General features: G+C 36.4%; 1 protein-coding gene across 1 annotated transcript in view; it reads right to left on the bottom strand.

Annotated features, from left to right (window-relative positions):
• LOC127206624 (alpha-amylase 1) overlaps positions 1–19822 on the bottom strand; it is a 38196-nt gene extending 18374 nt beyond the window's left edge. Inside the window, exon 1 of the mRNA XM_051165957.1 lies at positions 19560–19822. Coding sequence (XP_051021914.1) covers positions 19560–19567 — 8 coding nt within the window. The 5' untranslated portion in view covers positions 19568–19822. The remainder of the gene's footprint in view (positions 1–19559) is intronic.
• Positions 19823–20542: the final 720 nt, after the last annotated feature.

Here is a 20542-nt window from a genome sequence, read left to right on the forward strand (position 1 = left end):
AAAATAAGAAATAGATTGCATATCCTGCAGCTGGCAAGGAGATCAAGAAAGGAATCCCCATGATTTGGAAGTTCACATCACAATGTAATATGATCAGGGTGCTCAATATGGAGACACAGAATTTATTATATTCTTATTAGGTCTTGTTCTTTGATTGTTCTCTCTTTTTTTTTTTCTTCTGTTCCTCCTCTTGAAAATGAACCTTTCAGCCCATGGCACTTTGCATTGAAAGAATACAGCTTACCTTAAAATTTTCTAAAGAGTTTCACAGATCAGACATTTTCTTTAGTGTCAAAGAAACTCGGGTGTTAAATTGTGTAAGAAATACAGGATGGCTGAAAATTTTAGAACTCTTGAATGGTTATTATGTACTTTAAATTTTTATTAATATGTAAATTTGAAGACATCATCATTCAAAAAGGTATATATAGTGAATGTTTGATCCCTAACTTATAAACATATTAAAAAGTGATATAATTAGGAATCTTATGGCAGTAATTAATCTCATAAACTCATGAATTAATCTATTCATGAATTATTATTGACTGAAATAACAGAAGAGAATGCATAGTTGGAGAAGAAAGTTACTGAGGTCATTCCTGCCTTTGAAGGAATGTTTTGTCCTTGGTTCACTTTACTTCCTGAACATGAGATGAAAAGCTTTGTTCCAACTCATGATCCTTGTCATGATGTTCTGCCTCATGACAGCTTAAAAGTATGAAGAACATTGATATGTAATAAAATATCTCAAACCATGAGACAAATTAATCCTTTTCATTTTTTCTCTTGTATTGGTGTCACAGTGATGGTAAATTAGTAATGTACTTTTCTTACTGAAAATTGTACTTGGATTCTATATCCATAAGACGTCTGCCACCAACATCTGCAATGTATTGTGTAAAAAGTATAATGTGTGGTTTTTCTTACTCAGGAAACTTTTTGGCTCCTGCTACTAAGAATGACAGTGTACACTAAAATGCACTGACATACTCTGTGTTGAATAAAATAGACCTCAGGTTGTGAGTTGCCTTGGTCTTTTCTAATTCACTAACCAGAAGTTACTTTGTACATATATTAAATACAACAAAAACAATAAAATGAGACTTGTTAAAATATTACTTGAAACTTTTAACTTTATGAATAGCAAGAAAACACATTACATAACATGGTAATAGGATGACTTGATATGGTTTTAAACTGAAGGTAAATTTTCAAAGTTAAAAATCTATTACCTTAGAACTTAAAAAAAAAAAAACTATTTGTTTTAAATGGAGCAATGTGACAAATATACTCAGACACTCAGTAAAGTTGAATTCACATATCCCCTCATGTGGGAGAGGTGACTATAATAGAATTGAAGTTAAGGGGAAATGTGGTTTCCTTTTTCCGGAGGCTGGGCTGAGAATCTGGTCACAGAGTTTTCTTCAGCTTTCTGGAGGCTAGCTGAGGAAGGCTCTGTCTGGAGAACCAGTCACCTGGAGGCCTCCTCAGCAGGGAGGGAGCTTTCCAGTCAGATCCCCCAGCTTGAGGGAGCTCAGGGTAGCCTTGTGCTTAGCAGGGGTTGAGACAATGGGAGGAGTCCCTTCCAGCGGGGGAAGGGCAATCAGACTAAAAGGCCAGGTAACCTACCAACTGGCACTTGTTTAAAACAAAGACAGCCAAGAGCTAGATTTTAATTCATTAAGCATTTAATCACTAGATTTAAATCACTAGAATTAATTCACTAAGCATAATGATAAAAAGAAAGACAAAGACAGGGAGCTACAGAGGGAGAAACAGGGAGTGAGCGCCCCCTGTTTTAACCGAGGGTATCTGAATTGGAAGACATTTCCAGGGCCTTGTCTCCAGCCAGCTTTAATATGTGTTTCTTCAAAGAGCCAATTTTTGACACCTTTTGGCCTGAAGTCCATGCAGATTGCTTTGGCAGTGTCTCTTCAAGGAACTAGCCTTTTTACACATTTTGGGGTCTGGTGGGCTGTTGCCAGCAGGGGATACAGTCACCTATTTCCTAGCAGCAGCATGAAGCTTACCAGAAGGGAGCTTCTCCTTCACCTACAGTCAAAGGCCCACAGGAAAATAGCTTTTTAAAATTCATTCATGTGTCTAATTCTTTTTTTTTTTAAAGTTGTTTATTTATTTATTTATTCACTTTATATCACCATTGTAGACCCCTCTCTCCTCTCCTCCTGGTCCCACCCTTCCCTCCCTCTTTCCTCTAACCCCACATCTCTGACCCCTCATAAAATGGGAGCTCCTCCCCCACCTGCCCATCCCAGCCCCTCAAGTCTTATCAGGACTGAGCACACCCTCTTTTACTGCAGCCTGGGAAGACAGGTCCTCTAAGGAGAAGTGATCAAAAAGGATGCAACAGAGTCCTTGTCAGATACAGCCCCTGCTCTCCTTCCTAGAGGATCCACATAAAGACCAAGCTGCCCATTGGGTACATATGTGTAAGGGGCCTAGGTCCAGTCCATACATGGTCCTTGGCTGGTGCTTCAGTTGTGGCAAACCTCTCTGGGCCCTGACTAGTTGACTTTGTTGGTCTTCTTGTGGATAGCCATACTACAGTTCACAAACCCAAAGAAGCTAAGTAACAAAGAGGGCCCAAGGCAGGATGATTGAATCTCACTGAGAAGGAGAAATAGAATAGATAAAGGAAGTACTTGAAAACAGGGAACAAGATAGGAGTGGGAGTACTGAGGGAAATGAGGTTAGGGATCAGATGTGGGGAGAGGAGGGACAGGAGGACAGAGCTTTCGGAGAGAGAAGAGAAACCATGGCCGTCTCTGAAACAAGCTGAAGACCTAAGATAGAGTAGGCTTCTGGGAAGACATAGGGGTGACTCTAACTGAGACCCCAAGTAACAAAGGATTTGGAGATTGAAGAGGCCACCCTCTAACCAGATAAGACTCCTAGTAGACCCCAAATTGGCCCTTCCTGATAAAGATGGAGCACAAAGAAAATGTCCAACAAACTTCTTGCCCAACACAAGACCCACACAATGGGAGCGAGACAACTCCTGACACTATTAAGGATGCTCTGCTGTGCTTGCAGAGGGGAGCCTAGCATAGCTCTCCTCTGAGAGACTCCACCCAGCAGCACTTGGAAACAGATGCTGAGACTCACAGCCAAACATTGGGCAAAGCATAGGTAGTCTTGGGAAGAGTTCAGGGAAGGACAGAAGGACCCACAGGGGACAGAAGCTCCACATGTGTCTAATTTCTATTGCACTAATAGACAGTGGAATGAAAAGAGAACCCAACTTTTGCATTCATTTCCTCAAAGTAATAATATATGTTGGATTCTTTAGAATATGAAAATAGTTGGTACTTCTTAAATACACAGAAAGTTGGATTCACATATGCACCTTGTGGTGTGACTATAATGGAATTGAAATTAGGAGAAAATAGCTGTGTATACTCCTTATGATTCATATGCCCTTTTGCCTCTATTCCATCCTTTCTCATCACATATCTAGGTCTCCTTTCTAAATGTTTAGACTTTACCTATGTGTATGCCCATTTATATATATATGGATGTATGCATTATGGCCTCAGAACAGAACATATGAGGGAGAGTACACTGGTTTTTTTTGTTTGTTTGTTTTGGAGTTTGGATCACATCACTTAATATTATACTTTCTTTGCACATGCATTTTACTGTAAGTTCCATTCTTTTATTTTTTTTTTTTTTAGAGTTGAGTAAACTCCACAATGCACATTACTCCACATTGTTATTATCCATTCAGCTGTTGATGGACACTGATGCTTGTTTCATTTTCCTGCTTGTGAGTGGAGCAGTAATAAAAATGGATGTACAACTATCTCTGGGATAAGTTATGTGGCTATTACAGTACATGCTGTATCATATAGCAATTATGTTTTTAATGTCCAAAGAACTTCAAAGTTAATTTTCACAATATTAATTGGCAGGGCTGCCAGCAGTTAACAAAGGTTCTACTTTCCCTATATGCTTTGCTACACTTCTTGACAGATTTCTTTTTTAATGCATATTTCATTTACTATAATTTATTCACATTATATCCTGATTGTTATCCCTTCCCTCTTATCTTCCCATTCCCACCTCTCCTCTCTCTTCTGCCTACTCCCCTCCCCTAGACCTTTGATAGACAGAGCCTCCTACCCCAACTGTCTGGCAATAGCCAATTAGGTCTCATCAGGATAGCCTGTACTCCCCTTCCTCTGTGTGCTCACTAGGCCATCTTGACAAGGGACAGTGACCAAATCATGGGCACCAGAATTTATAATGGTAGCCATTCTGACTAGAATGAGATAGTATCTCATAGTAAGTTTGTTTGAACATTGAGAATATCTAGTTATTTTATCAGCCCATTTGTCCACTGCCAATTTTGTTTCCTTGATGTTTGATTGTTATAATTTCTAAATCTGAAAATTAGTCCCCTGTTTGAAATATAGCTGATAGATTTTCTCCCATTCTGTGATCCTTTTTATCTGCTGGTATTTTTGGTTTTTGCTTTTGCTTTTGTTGTTGTTTTGTTTTGTTTTACTGTACATAAACTTTTAAAATCTCATGTAGTTGCATCTGTTGATCCTATTGTATTTTGCATAAAAATATATCCATAATCTACCAGTATACCACTAAATATCATGCCAATAAAAATTTTGTGCTGAATATCAAATGATATCTGAAATTCCAGAATATGATCAATAACCCAGTATAATTCTCTCACCTAAGACTATAAAAGTAGAATTGGCCCTCAATAGATTTCAGAGGATGTGACTTAAATGCTCCACCACACAACAAGGACATATGCTCCACCATGTTCATAGGAGCCTTATTCATATTAGCCAGAACCTGGAAACAGTCTAAATGGCCCTCAGTTGAAGAATGGATAAAGAAACTGTGGTACATTTTATATTATGGAATACTACTAAGCTACTAAAAACAAGGAAATCCCGAAATTTGTGGACAAATGGATGGGACTAGAAATGATCATAATGAGTGAGTTAACCCAGAAGCAGAAAGACTCACATGGTATATACCCACTTATAATTGGGAACTAGCCTAAAAGGCACATCCCATGAAAGTCTTCACTTACCAGGAGATTGGGATAGATGTGAGGACATCCTACTGAGACTCTAGGTAAGAGAAGTATAGGAGAATAGGGAAATAGAAGGACCCAGATGGTCCTAGAAACCTACAAGAAGAACATCGTGATCGGATGAATCAGGGCGTGGGGGGGTTCTGCTCAAATATTGTACTAACCAAGGACAATACAATAGTAAACATCGAACCCCTACTCTAATCTAGGTAATGGACAGGACATTCTCCACAGTTATGTGGAGAGTGGGGAATGACGTTGACATGAACTCTGGTGCTCCATATTTGACCACCTCCCCTTGGTGGGGAGACCTGGTGGTACTCAAAGAAAGAATAAGCAGGCTACCAAGATGAGACTTGATAGCCTATGACTTTATAGTGGGAGAGGAGGTCGCCACTGGTCGTAGACCCGTGGGAGGGGAATAGAGTGAAAGCAGGAAGGAGGGAGGAATGGGAGGATATAAGCGATGGGATAATAATTGAGTTGTAATCTGAATTAATTAATAAAATTAAAATAAAAAACAGTCATTTGTTAAGGAACTTTTAAACAAAGATTTACTGAGGATAAACTTTTGAATGCCACTGCTCTTAGGTCAACCATAGTTTCTCCTGACCATATTACATGGTCCACTTCAAGATGATACTCCAAACTGACATTCAAAACTTCCTGCCAGGTGGATTTGTGCCTGAAAGTTCTATTCATTGGCAGCCCTTTATCTGTGTTCTTTAATCACTTACCTCATCATCAGTGTCACATTTCTGCACAAGTACCTGCCCTGTGTTTTTATTAAATATTAACTCCTTTTTTCTTTGTAAGTTTATTCACTTTACATCTTGGTCATAGCTCCATCCCTCCTCCACTTCCAATCCCACCCTCTCCCCCTCTACTCAGGAAAGGGGAGCTCCCCTTCCCATCCACTCCAGCTCATCAAATAACATCAGCACATGTCCTCTTCTCGGTGGCAAATCCCACCAGGGGGAAGTGATAACAAACATTTGGAAACAAAGTCCATGTCAGAGATAGCCTTCACTCTCATTATTCAACATTAACTCTTAATATTCTATTAGCTCAATCATTTGGGGCTGTTTTGTACTTGGCATATCTGGTTTGTATGTGAAATAAAATGTGTCAACTGTTACAGATTTTAACAATCAATATTGGAATGGAGATGGCAGATTAGGTTCTCCTGCATATGGTAAATGAAGTTTAAGAATAGCAAATTAGTCTAAAGAGACAAAGATCCATAAAATATCTGAGTTCAGAGAGGAGATAAGACACACACGAGAGAGAGAGAGAGAGAGAGAGAGAGAGAGAGAGAGAGAGAGAGAGAGAGAGAGAGAGAGAGAGAGAGGAGAGATCGAGACGTGAGAGGAGAGAGAGCGGAGAGGAGAGGAGAGGCGAGAGAGAGAGAGAGAAGAAACAGAAGGCCAATTCAGCACAAAGTGCAAAGCAAAACATCAATTGTGGCTTGACTCCCCAAAGTTTTGGAGATATGAGAAATAGAACAACTGAAAATTAAAATGCACTGAAGATACAATCATGATATAATTATTTATGCAAATATGTATTCATCATTGTTAAGTAAGCAGTATTTCTTATAGAGTATCTCCAGTATCTTTGTATTTTTTTTCTTGTACCTAAAGAGCTCTAAATATGTAAAAATACTTGATTTCCAAAACATAGTTCTTCATATTTTGTGAAAGTACATTTTGATCAATAGTTAACTTAGAACTTTCGAAATACATTCAAGGCACGCTTTTCTACTTAGCTTTTATTTTATATTAATATAAAATGTTTGTACTTAAATAGTCATTTTTCCTTGGTGTTTTACTTGTTTATGGTACTTTTATAGATAAACTGGTTTAAGCTTGTACTGTGACCTGTAAAATATTCCCAGGAGTACCACTTTTGTTGTATAATGAACCTCACTTTAATAATGGGCTTTAGGTAAATTCCACCTAAGGGCCACTGTTTCCAAAGTTTTTTCCTTAGATTTGGTGGAATGGTATTTTTTTCTTTACATTGTCATCCTCCCCCCAAAAAGAGATGACAGCATGTCACATATATTCCCCAAACCACAAAATGATTAGTGATGTTTCAGACAAAGAAATTTCAAAGATTGGAATGCCCCCACCAAAAACCTCCAATTAAAACACACATGATCAGAGTTTCTGGTTCCTGGTTCACCTCATTGCTATACTGGTTTCAGGCAGCAACCTAGGAATCTTTAGTTACTGATGTGATGCAGGTGCCCTCAATGGAATCAATGGATGAATTCAGTAAGAGATGGGCAAACAGATGACTAGGTGTCTAAAATGCCTTGATATTTGGGAAAGATGAAGAAAAGCAGAAGAATATAATTAGGACTCCAGGAATTAGAATCGATTTTCAAAATGTGCTGTCTTCTTCTACTTCTTCTGTTGCCTTTTTTCTTCTCTTCTTCCTTCTCCTTCTTCTCTTTTCTTCTTTCTGTTTCAGCTCCCTTAAAAGACCAGGCCATAGTGGAAAACAGTCTGGCACCATAAGAAAGATTTTATCTTCAAGTTACCTATAGTATCTTATAAATCAAACATGTATTTATTGGCGTTTGTTTCATGTTTTATATGACCTATAACTGATGTGAGCAAAGACTGAAAAGTTATATTTTTGAGCAAACTATAAATTGTTTCCCTCTCTCCTCTCCTCTCCTTCTCCTACTTCCTTGGGGGTTACATTGGATCTGTAATTAACATTTATAAAATAGTCATTTTCAAAATATTGTCTACTAACCCATAAGATTCATGTGTCTCCCCGTTTCCTATTGTTTCCTATCGTTTTTATTTCCTCCTTCATAGATTTGAAAGTTTCACTGCAGAGGTCCTTTACTTCTTTGGTTAGGTCTATTCTTATTTTCTTCGAGATTTCAAGGAATGGGAGTGTGTCCATGGTCTCCTCTATATATACAGTTTGTTGGTTGTATATAGAAAAGGTACTGATTTGCTCAAGTTGATTCTGTATCCTGTCACATTGATCTATTTACTTGGATGAAAAAACTTCTGGAAGTTTTAGTTTAGGACTTGTGTTATCTTTAACATGTCTTCTGCAAATAGCAAAAGTTTGATTCTTGTGTTTCTACTTATATTTCTTTAATTTCTTTCACTTGTCTTACTGCTTCAGGCACTACTAACAAGCACAGCATTGAAAAGGAGTAGGGAGAGTGGAAATTCCTGTTTGGTTTCAGCTTCAGTGAGATTACTGCAACCTTTCCTCCATTCAGGATGTTGGCTGTGGGTTTCTCATATATAGATTAGTTTTGATTTTATCCATCCTTACATCCTCTGGGATTTTTATCATTAAATATTTAGGTTCAATTATTTGTCTTATTATTATATATTATTATAATTAAATAGTTTTATTATTTCTTGCTGTCAACTAGGTTTGGATTTGAGTTGTTCTTATTTTTCCAAATTACTGAGTTCCATCATCAAGTCATGTGTTAATGTTCTTGTTCCTTAGTATAGCCACAAAGAGCTATAAATTTCCTTGATAAATCTTTCAATGTGTCCTTGAGGTTATGTTTTCATCCATGTAGTTCCAGGAAACCTTTCCTTGATTTTTTTCCTTACATTCATTATTAATGAATTGTTAAATCTCCACAAGTGTATTTACTGAAGATTTGTTTGCTGTCAATCTGTTAAATTGCACTGTGGTCAGTGGAGACACAAGGAATCATTTCAGTCTCTGAATCTGTAACAATTTTAGGTCCCAGAATATGGTCTGTTTTAGAACAGCTTCCATGCTTTTCTGCTGAATAGAATGTGTATTCTTTCGTGTTTGGGTGGAATACTTTGTGTTTATCTGTCCGGTCCCTTTACTTTATTTCAATTAACTCATATGTTTAATTTTGCCCACATGATCTGTCTATTTTAGGAAGTGGGAAATTGAAATTACCTATTATTAATGGGTTGATATTAATCTGTGTCATCAATCCAGTTGAGTATACACATCTGTATATATAAACATATATATAATGAAATTGTGTACCACAGAGTTTGGTGCATATATGTTTAGTGTCTTCTAAGAAGACAGTAGTGTCTCAAGTAACTGTTCCATTAATTAGAATGATGTCTGCCTATATAACTTTTTCGACTTAGTTTTAGTTTGAAGTCTTTTTCTCAAATAATAGGATAACAACACCTACTTGCTTCCTAGTCCCATTTGATAATTTTATCCATCCTTTTACTCTTAAGGTGAAGCCAACCTTTAAAGCTGTGATTCTTTTAGACAGAATACCATTGAATTTTGTTTCTTGGTATATTTAGCCAGCTTTTGTTTTCAGTTGGATAATAGAGGCCACTAATATTCAAAATTATTGAAATTATTAGTCACAGTCATTGTTTGATGGAATTCTGGTGATTTTGGTTACTTTGTGGCATTGTTTTAATGATTTTGGGTTTATATTTCTTTAGAATCTCTCTGCTATGCTCATTCTTTTCTTCTGCCTGAAACATTGCTTCCTGTATTTTGTTTGGTTTGTTGGATATAAATTTTTAAACAGTTTATATGATGGAAAGGATTTCTTTCTCCTTCAACTATGGTAGGTTGATTTGCTGGATATATTAGTCTAGGTTTGTAATGACAGTATTTGGGAACATTTAGCTCCTGGCTTTTCTGGCTTCAAATTTTCCATTGAGAAACCATCAGTTATTGTTTCATTTACATGGGACTTTTTTTTGTTGTTTTCCTCATTTGTAGCTTTAATATTATACTGTATACTTAAGTGTTCTATGGTATGCTACGTATATTTTCTTTTTAGGTCTTATTTGGTGCTTCCAGTATGTATATGGGTTTGTTTTTCCACAATGTTTTTGGTTTTGCTTTTTATTGTGTCTTATATTTCCTGCACTATTCTGTTCTTCATATTTGTTTCAGGTCCTCTACTTTGAGTCCTAATATTCTATCTTTTCTTTAAAAGGGTACATTGTCCGAACCACAAATTCATGAACTAGACAACAGATTTTACTAGATATGTATTCTACTTGTAAGGTTTTGAAATTTCTAGTTGAATCACTTGGGTTTTTCAATTCTATTTTCATTTCAGCTGTCTTCAATTTTTGTTTTTGTTGAATTCCATTCTCAAATTCTGGATTACCTTTGTCATTTCCCATCAGCCTTATGTTTGTGTATTTGGAGGGGATCACTTAGGTATTCATTATCCTTAAATTCTAACTTCTTTGAGCTTGTCCTCACCCATCTCTTTTGGTATTTTTCAAGACATGGTTTCTCTGTGTAGTGTTGGGCTGTCCTGGAACTCACTCTGAAAACTAGGCTTGGCCTGCCGCTGTTTTTCATGTGATGAGATTATAGGCATGCACCACCATTGCCCAGCTATTCACCTCTCATAACAATAAAAATATCTCTCCCTAAGATAGAATTTTCTTGAAAGATGGAGGTTTTGTAAATATAAAACAATACCAACGTGATAAATTCATTATAAAGTTTGGGCCAGTACAAAATTCTCTCTGAAGGTTCAGAGTTGGGGAACATTACAGCAATAATAGTAATTGTGACATATTTTGGTAAATCCCTTCATGTTATGTACCTGCTTATTTTTCTTGAATATAGTTTAACATAGTTTAACAATCTCCCAGAAATAACATTTTCACTTTTACATATTGTTGACAAGCTCACTAACATTTTAAAGTGTTTTCATATTATATATTTGTGAGGAAGAGTAACCTGTGGCTTCATTAAACGTGGTCTTGAATATGGAGTCATTGCAAATAAACTTGAAACTAGAGAAGTGAATTCTTTCCCTTTCATGTTTGGCAGAATTCAACAGTGAAACTGTATGGATCCTGAAGTTGTACTATATGAAGACTTACAAAGTAAATTTCATAAACAGATGTTAGATTGTCTATTTAAGAGTAGATTATAGCCTTGTAAAAACTGGTCCTCTTCCGTAACTTTTAATGTTATTAATTGAAATAAAATTACCTCACTTTCCTCCACATCTATGCATTCTAGCAACCCTCTCTGGAAACCCTCCATGTCCCTTTCACTCTTAATTTGACAGCCTTTTGATTGTTATCATTGCATAAGTATATACATGTTGTTAAGCATGTTTCTTCATGAGACTTAGATACATTCAAAATGTTATCTTTTCAGAATTTGGTGAGTATTTAATGAAATCCTTAATTATGTCTTTTACTGTGTTCATTATTGGTCTTTTTCTCAGCAGTGTGGTTAGGACAGAACTGTTTCAATTTTATTATTTCTCAGAAGTGGGGATTTAAAAGACAGTACCTGTTCCTGTAGGTTTATTCCTTAAAGTTTATTTCCTTTTGTTTACACTAACTCTCTAAATGTAATTTTTAAAATTATTTATAGACAATATAATCATTTCTTCATGTCATATATTTTGCCACGATCTCACTATTACTTGAAACCGTGTGAGCAATATAAGATATTATTGCAATCTTTTTCTAAGTAGAAAGTTTCAATTTGTGATTAGCCTTCACTCTAAAATAAACCTTTACAAATTCTTAAAATTTCTCATTTCCACTATTTTAAAATGTTTGATTTTTCTCAAAACATTGCTCCTTAAGTCTAGCTTCAACTCATGCTCAGAAATCTGTTATTTTATAATTTGAAGAAATTTCAAATTTCTATTTTGTTTAGTCAAGTTTAATTCAGCTATAATAAAAAAATATACTTTCTAGGAGATGAAGACCAAATATCTTAGTTTTACAATGAAGCTTAGTTGTTTAAGTGTTAAGATGTTTTTAGGTCTAGATAGATGCTTTTAAGTTGATAATGACAAGATGTGATGGAGATTGATTTACATTCAGAATTTTAGATGCACCAAGATAGGAAAGATGTTTTCTTCAAGGCTGTCAAGTGTGTGTGTGTGTGTGTGTGTGTATGTATATATATATATATATATATATATATATATATATATATATATATATATATATGTAAAAATTTTTAAATAAATGATCCAGATTAGAAAAACAGCTATTGGCAGTGGAACGTGAGAAGAGGCAGACCCAAGAGCTAGGAGGTGGACTAACAGGAGTTGATGCATCTGCCCGGGGTCTGAGAGAGCTAACCATTCTCTACTACTCACTACCCCCCTTTCACAACTCTTCTGATTTATGCTGGAGAACCCAAGACATCTGTCATGTCAAAGCTCATCCTTTACTTATCTATGTTCTTTTCTAGAATCTCACTTCCTTTCTTAAATGTTTTACCACATATCTAATTTCAGATATCATCTGGTGAAGCTGTAAAAATCATATTATATATATATATATATACACACACACACACATACATAGAACTTAAATGTAAATGAAATCTTATAATAAAAATACAAAAAATAAAATATATACTTTGCATGATCTTTAAAGTTGTCAATTTGTTAACATTTTAGTTTTTCATAAAATGTGTTTTGTTCTAAGGTGTAGAGGGAGAAAAATATGTGCATGGACAATGTGTGTACAATACAGAAACAGACATACACTATATACTTTTCTGGAAATTTCATGAGTGATTTATTAAGGGAAAATAACTTTCATTTAGCCAAGGCTGGCCAGTACCTCAAGATTCTCTTGCCTCTTCTAAATGCACAGATAATAGGACATATGCTGGTACAAATTTTAATTTCATGATTCTTTTCTTAAGGAAAAAAAATCCATACAGAATTGCTCATTCAATTTCAAACTTTTCACTAGAAAACCTGTGGCTCGGCAAGAGTGCTTGCTCCATGCCTGAAAGCTGAATTTGATCTCTGGTACCAACAAGGTGGCAAAGTAGTGTATACACCACATATTCACTCTCTAAATGTAATTTTAAAATTACAATGTGCATATTACAGACTTAATGTCATTTCTACATGTCATACATGTTGCTACTATATGTCACTGCTACTTGATACTGTTTATGAGTAACACAAGGTAGCATCATCTTGCATAGCAATCTTTTTCTAAATTCTTGAATATCACATCCAAGTGCTCAAAGTCTTTTTCTGACTTTTAGACTCCAAAGGTCTTGGTATAATCTGTGCCTTTCTTCTTATAGACAAGTGAAGATATTTTACCTTAATTTTTAATAAAGTGTTTCCTTTGCAAAGCCTAAGAAACAGCAACTTCACGGTTAATGTGTTTGACGTTTTAATTAGGATTATGCAATTCTGTTAAGAGACAGGTCTTAACCATATCACACAGCAGACCAGCCACATGTGAGGATATAAACAGTAAAGGACATACAATTGGGCTTTATATATTGTACAGAAGAGACATCTGCTTTTAACCACCTAACCTCTCTTGACCTCATAATGGGATGCTTTCCCTTTGTAGAATACATTACCAATCTCATGTATTTAAAAGAGAAAACTTCACCTCTGTGATCATTCTGACATTCATTTAACCACTAGTGTAAAAAAAAAAAAAAAAAAAAGAGGGGAGACTGGCTTCATGTAGAGGTTATTCAACTAGTTAATAGGGCTTTTTCTATAGATTCAAATTATACCATATGTTGATAACCCTGGTTTGGGTCCATAGATAATGACAGTGTACCACCATAAGGATGACTGACAGAATAATGAAAGGCAACAGTATCAAAGAGAAAATAAGGTTCAAGTACAAGTGTAGAAAATGTTATACTTTGGACACTTGGGCTGCATGTCCCACATATAAACACAAGGTTCAAATTTTATTATTTCTCCTAAACTATGGTGCTTTGAATGAAAATGGGCCCCATAGGGTCATAGGGAGTGGTATTACTTGAAAGGATTACTGCATGTGGCCTTCTTGGGCGAAGTGTGTCACTTTGGTGTGGGCTTTGAGGTTGCAAATGTTCACGCCAGGTCCAGTGATTCACTCTCCCTTTCTTCTCAGCTCCTTCTCCAGTGCCAGGTCTGCCTGCATGACACCATGCTTCCCACAGTAACAATGGGCTAACATCTGAACCTATAAGCCAGTCCCAACTAAATGCTCTTCTGTGTAAGAGCTGCTGAGGTCATGGTGTCTCTTCAAGCAGTAGAAACCAAAAAACAGAAGTGGTTTTTGTTTTGTTTTGTTTTTTTTTTTTTTAAATAAACTCCTGTCAACTATAATCCTCATTTTTCCAAGTGGTTACGTGGCCTCAGTAGTATTTACTTATTGGTGTTTTGCCTACACCTATATCTGTGTGAGGATGTCAGATCTCTGGATCTGAAGTCACACAGTTGTGAGCTCCCATGTGGGTATTAGGAACTGAACCCAGGTCGTTTGGAAGAGCAGCCAGTGCTTTTTAAAAAATATATTTTATTAATTTCTTCATATTACATCTCAATTATTAGCCCATACCTTGAATCCTCCCATTCTTCCCTCCCTCCCACTTTCCCCCAACTCCCCTCCTGTAAGTCTGTGACTGAGGGGGACCTCCTCCCCCTGTATATGCTCATAGGGTATCAACCACTGAGCCATCTCTGCAGCCCCAACATAAGCCTTGTAATTTCTGAAAACTTGTTCGACAGCCCAAACGTCTAGATGAGGAAAGGGAAGTAAAAAATAAATAGGGCATCTCAGAGATGATTGAGGATGACCTGACTGCTTTATGATTCTTACCCAATTCACAACTGATACTAGTTTTAATATGACTTCAGTTCATCCTGTAAGAGGTCACACATTAGTGGCTTACTCTTTGGTGTGGCAATGTTAAAACAGAATCTTTTATGAGGTGGAGCCTGGGTCAGGTGGTTGGGTCTCTAAGAAGACATCCTCAGAAAGGCTGAGTATTTCCCATGGGACCCAAGTTAGTTCGTCAAAAGTAATTGTTATAAAAGAACAAGATTACTCCTTCAACACCCATTCTCTGTCCTCTTGACTCACTATGCAATCTGTTACTCTAACAATACATTTCTTTGATGGTAATGCCATTTACCATAAAAATAATCAGAACCCAGTGGAAATTAAAGCCATTCTTGGCCTTTGGAGATTTCAGTTAAAGAAGCTATTCAGTCTAAAACATTTTCTTATAGCTATAGAGAACACACTAATAAGTTGAAAAGCATAACTGAAATCTCTTAGTTCAATCTTACCATTTTATGTTTACATATTTATTAACTTGTGGTACCAACACCGTAGATACTGTTAACACTATAGGAAATGAGGCACAGAGTAATTTCCTCATGTTATAATTTAGGCCATTTTGCCATATTTAATTCAAAGCATTTATCCCTGATGCCACTACCTCTAGGACATGTGGAACATGAGATTGCCACATAGGTGGCAGAGTCAGAGCTATAAGCTCAAGGCCAGCCTGGGTCCCACAATAAGACCTCTTTCAAACAAACAAACAAAGCAAGCAAAAATCAAAAAACCAAACACAATTACAATGTGTTTGTATTATTTTAGACTGAATTTCTTATTACCACAATAGGATGTAGACACAAAATTTTAATGAATTACTCTCTCTTGAATATTTCATATTAACACAGTTTAATAATAACTTACCTATTTAGCCACTATTTGGGCATAATTCCTGAATTTATCTTTCCATCATTCTATATTAACCATACATCCATCTAAATATCTTAGTATGCACCCAATTTATTTTCTTACATTTTTATTAATTCATTCATATTACATCTCACTAGTTATCCCATCCCTTGTATCCTCCCATTCCTCCCTCCCTCCCGTTTTCCCCCTACTTCCCTCCCCTATGACTGTGACTGAGGGGGACCTCCTCTCCCAGTATATGCTCATAGGGTATCAAGTCTCTTCTGGTAGCCTGCTATCTTTCCTCAGTGCCACCAGGCCTCTCCATCAAAGGGACGTGGTCAAATATGGGGCAACAGAGTTCCTGTGAAAGCCAGTCCCCCACTCTCCACTCAACGGTGGAGAATGTCCTGTCCATTGGCTAGATCTGGGTAGGGGTTTGATGTTTACTGCACGTATAGTCCTTGGCTGGTGCCATAGTTTGAGCAGAACCCTTGGGCCCAGATCCGCCCATCATAATGTTCTTCTTGTAGGTTTCTAGGACCCTCTGGATCCTTCTATTTTCCTATTCTCCCATACTTCTCTCATCTAGAGTCCCAATAGGATGTCCTCACCTCTATCCCACTTTCCTGATAAGTAAAGACTTTCATGGGACATGCCCCTTGGGCTAGTGTCCAGATATAAGTGAGTATATACCATTTGAGTCTTTCTGCTTCTGGATTAACTCAATATAATTCCAATTTTATATACTCTGTTCTTTGTCCTTCATTTTCAACTCCTACTTCTATAAGAGAACATTAACACATCTTCAGCAGTACCATTAATCTATACATAATTGTGTCATTTTTTACATAGTTTCAATCATTTTGTTTGTTTGTTTTTGGAGACAGCGTTTGTCTGTGTAGCTCTGGCTGTACTGGAACTCTATCTGTAGACCATTGGTCTCACACTCAGAGGTCCACCTGGATCTGCCTCAGAGGCGCTGGGATTTAAGGTGTGAGGCAGTACTGCCTGGCCCGTCTCAACCTCTATTTTATCTTATTACTTAGATTATCCTTAATAATTTACTACTTGGCCTGTCTCAAACTTTGTTTTTTGTTGGTTTGTTTGTTTTTTTACCTTATTCCTTAGATTATCCTTCATAATTTCAAGTCCCTTCCAATTTTTGAGCATTTGTTGTATTCATATAGCAAGTCTTACCTTTGATTAAAGTCAAACCCCGAACCCTATTCAATGATAGCATGTAGGCACAATTTGAAACACTCAACGCACTATTTTTGGAAGTGCTGTAAATTTTAAAGGGGTCCAAACTGGAAAAATTGGTGACTATGGGTTGTTCCTAGCAGCTGTATCTTGCCACAACACCTTTTGTCTGTCTCTATACCCTTCCTGTGTGCTGCCATGTTGCTACTGCCATGGGCTTCCTTCATGTTCAATTTTCTCACCACAGCCCCAGAAATAATGGAATCAGCAACTATGAACTAAACCCTGAGAATTGAAGACAAGTGATTTTAAAAAAGGATATTCTCCATTTAAATGATATCCTGTCATTTAAACATGATAAACTTGACATAGTTAATGGCAATAAAAATGTTACATGGGAGCCGGGAGTGGTGGCACACGGCTTTAATCCCAGCACTCGGGAGGCAGAGGCAGTCGTATCACTGTGAACTCGAGGCTAGCCTGGTCTACAAAGTGAGTTTAGGATAGCCAAGGCTACACAGAGAGACGCTGTCTCAAAAAAGTTACATGGTTTACTAAACTAAAAATATCCATGACAATCTGTCTTTCACAGCATTACTATTAATGAGCTATTTGTGTCCCTCTTTAAAACTATCCCTTCTTGTATATGCAAGATCTATAACTTAGAAATATTCCTCTTTTTTCCACAATGTTCCCTTCTTTTATTAGGCCCATTACAAAATCAGTTTCCTTGCAAATTTTAAAAACAAAAAACAATACTCAAGAGATAATGTTTAAACCTCACTCAGAGGAGGAAATAGAACAGACAGCGGTAGTGGTTAAAGAATAGGAACAAGATAAAAGAAGGAATGCAGAGAGATATTAGGGTGGAGATCAGACCTGGGGAAAGCAGGGGCCCGGAGGACAGCAGGCCTGTAGAGAAAAAAAGGACTGTTGGTAGGGACATCTCTGTGACAAGTTGGACACCTAAGTCACGGTAGGATTCTTGAAGAATATGAGAGGGACTCTAGCTGAGACTCCTAATAGCACGGGTCATGGACACCCTCTAAATAGACAAAACTCTTAGTAGAGGGAGGGGCACACCAACCCACCTACAAAAACTTCAAGCCAAAATTGCCTTGCCTATAAGACATACAGGGGTAAAGAATAACAGACAGAGCAGAGATTGAGAGAATGTTCAGTCAGTGCCAGGCACAACCCAAGACCCAGCACATGGCAGAGAGCTAACCCCTGACTCAGCCAAACATTGGGCAAGGCATAGGGATCTTGTGGAAAAGTTTGGAGAAGGATAAAAGGACTTGCGAGATGACAGGAGCTCCACAAGAAGACCTAAAGAGCCAACTAACCAGAGCACAAAGGGGCTTGCTGAGACTGAACCACAAACCAAGGTCCATGTATGGACTAAACCTAGTACCCAGTGGGCAGCTCAAATTTCATGTGGGTCCTCTAGTAAATCCCTGACATGGAGGGTTCTGTTGATAGCTTTTTGATGCCTTCCCTATGATAGGACTGCTTTGCCAGGCCACAGAGGCAGAGGACAAACTCAATGCTCATAAGGCTTGATGAGCTAGGGTACGTAGGTAGGGGGCTCCCTTTTTTTGAGGAACAGGGGAGGAGGGATGGGGGAGGGTGGAGGGAGGGTGGGACTGGTAGGAGAGAACCGAGGGGGTATGACTGGGATATAAAGTGTATAAATAAAGAAACAAACAAATCCCATTTTCATATGCCACTTTTAAGAGTTGTCTTCTGAGTGGTTGGGTTAATAATATGGTACAGTGAGCTCACTTCAAAACAAAACGATTAAATTTTTAGATAACTGAACATACAAAGAGTATACTTATTTACATGAGAATTGTATTTAATTTTGATTAAAATTTCTCTACAACTTTACTGAATACCAACTCTAATTCCTTTCACCTAGCTAACCAGTACATTCTGATCCAGGTCACATGTACAGCTAGCTATACCTTAATCTTAACAACTCTTCTTTAATGACTTACTAAGGAACTACTATATTTGATGGTCCTTTCTTATTTAGTCTACTGCCTACCAAAAGAAGATTTTTCTTCTTCTTCTCTTTTAATGGTTCTTTACATAACTGACCAGCTAAGTAAGTATCAGCATGTTCCAGGGTTCACTTCTACTTCTAATTCCTATATTGAATTATTTTATCTGCCTCGTTTTGAAATACCATAAATACAAGGAAGAATGTTATAATTCTCAAGGGCATTTTATTGAAGGCACCAGCCTTTGGGGAGCAGCTCTAAAGTAAAGGCTGTTTTATACTCACCACTGACAACAAATAAAGACATCTAAAAAAAAAATCTGTCTTTATCAAAAATAAATTTTACTCAGGGGATAATTTACTGTGAGACACAATGTTTCTACACAAAGTAACTTTAGAGGTATAAATTCACATTAAATTAGAAATTGTCACAAATACAATACTTTAGAATAGACAAATGTACCACCATAAGAAAATGTAATAAAAATTGAAACTATTCTTAAAATAATTACCAGAATAATACTTGTTAATCATAGGTGTAAAAGTGCACTGTATATAGGTAAAAATAAAAAAAAAAAGAGTAAGAATCATAAAAAAATGTATATCTGGTAATATAAAATTATTAATAAAAGCTTATATTGTTAAGTTATACTTTCTTAGATATATAAACCAAGTAATGAGAAATTATGGACACTGTTGAGAAGAAAATAATTTATTATATATGCAATAAGCTATTATAACCTATTTCCAAACATTAATTTGAAGATATATAATTTTTAATGCTTTCAAGGTTGTTACGCACAGTTCCATAGTCCAGATGGTTAATTTCTTCTCTCAAAGTTGCACAGTACTTGAAAGATACAGAATTCAGAAGGAACCTAAAATACCACAAAATCCCATTAAAATGTAATTATAATAATTCAGTTAACTAACTTTAAGAAGTCCAAATATTTATAAATAGAAAATTAGTGAATCATGTCAGCACAACAAAATGTATGTAAATAACTGCTACTTACACTTAAAATATTTCAATTGTAAGTACCAACGGACAACAATCTCAATTTTGGTAAGTTCTACTCTTAGAATGACAAATAGAATTTTGAGTAGTTTTATAGCACTTATAATAGCAACGTTTCCCACAATTATTGAGGCTATTATTTTTTTTTCTAAAACAATGTTGGAAGACAAACTTAATAGTCAATGGCCAATCAGTTTAACAAAAAAACATCAAATTTGTCTGTGGTCCTGTTACTAAGGGAACCTTTCAAATTATATTACTGGACATTATTCCAAGTGATTCTGATTTATTAGCTCTAAGATAGAGTCTAGACTCTAGATATATTTTTACATAGACTATATTCCTTGGTGGTTCTCTCTATATTAATAATGCACTAGAATCAAATTCTAAGATAGAAAAATGAGCATCAACAGGTATTCATTATTCATATTTTCAAGTTCTCAGGTCCTATATGTGCAGAATTTAGGACTGATAATTCTAGTTATCATATAGCCTGGAAGCATTGCTCTTATTTCTACAAAATAATTTACTAAGCTACATGAAGCCTAACATGTCTTATCGTGTGTGTGTGTGTGTGTGTGTGTGTGTGTGTGTGTGTGTGTGTGTGGTTTCTGGATTTTTTTTTTTAAACAGAGTAAGGGAAATCTTCCCATATGTCAAGGACATTTCAGTTAGACTTTCGATACGAAATCTGTTACTCTATCTTCAGATTTTTATTGAAATCTCCTTAGTATTCAAGATATTTAATACTAAAAGAAAAGAGATCT

Source organism: Acomys russatus, chromosome 23 (assembly GCF_903995435.1).
Source record: "Acomys russatus chromosome 23, mAcoRus1.1, whole genome shotgun sequence".
NCBI classification, from domain to species: Eukaryota; Metazoa; Chordata; class Mammalia; order Rodentia; family Muridae; genus Acomys; species Acomys russatus.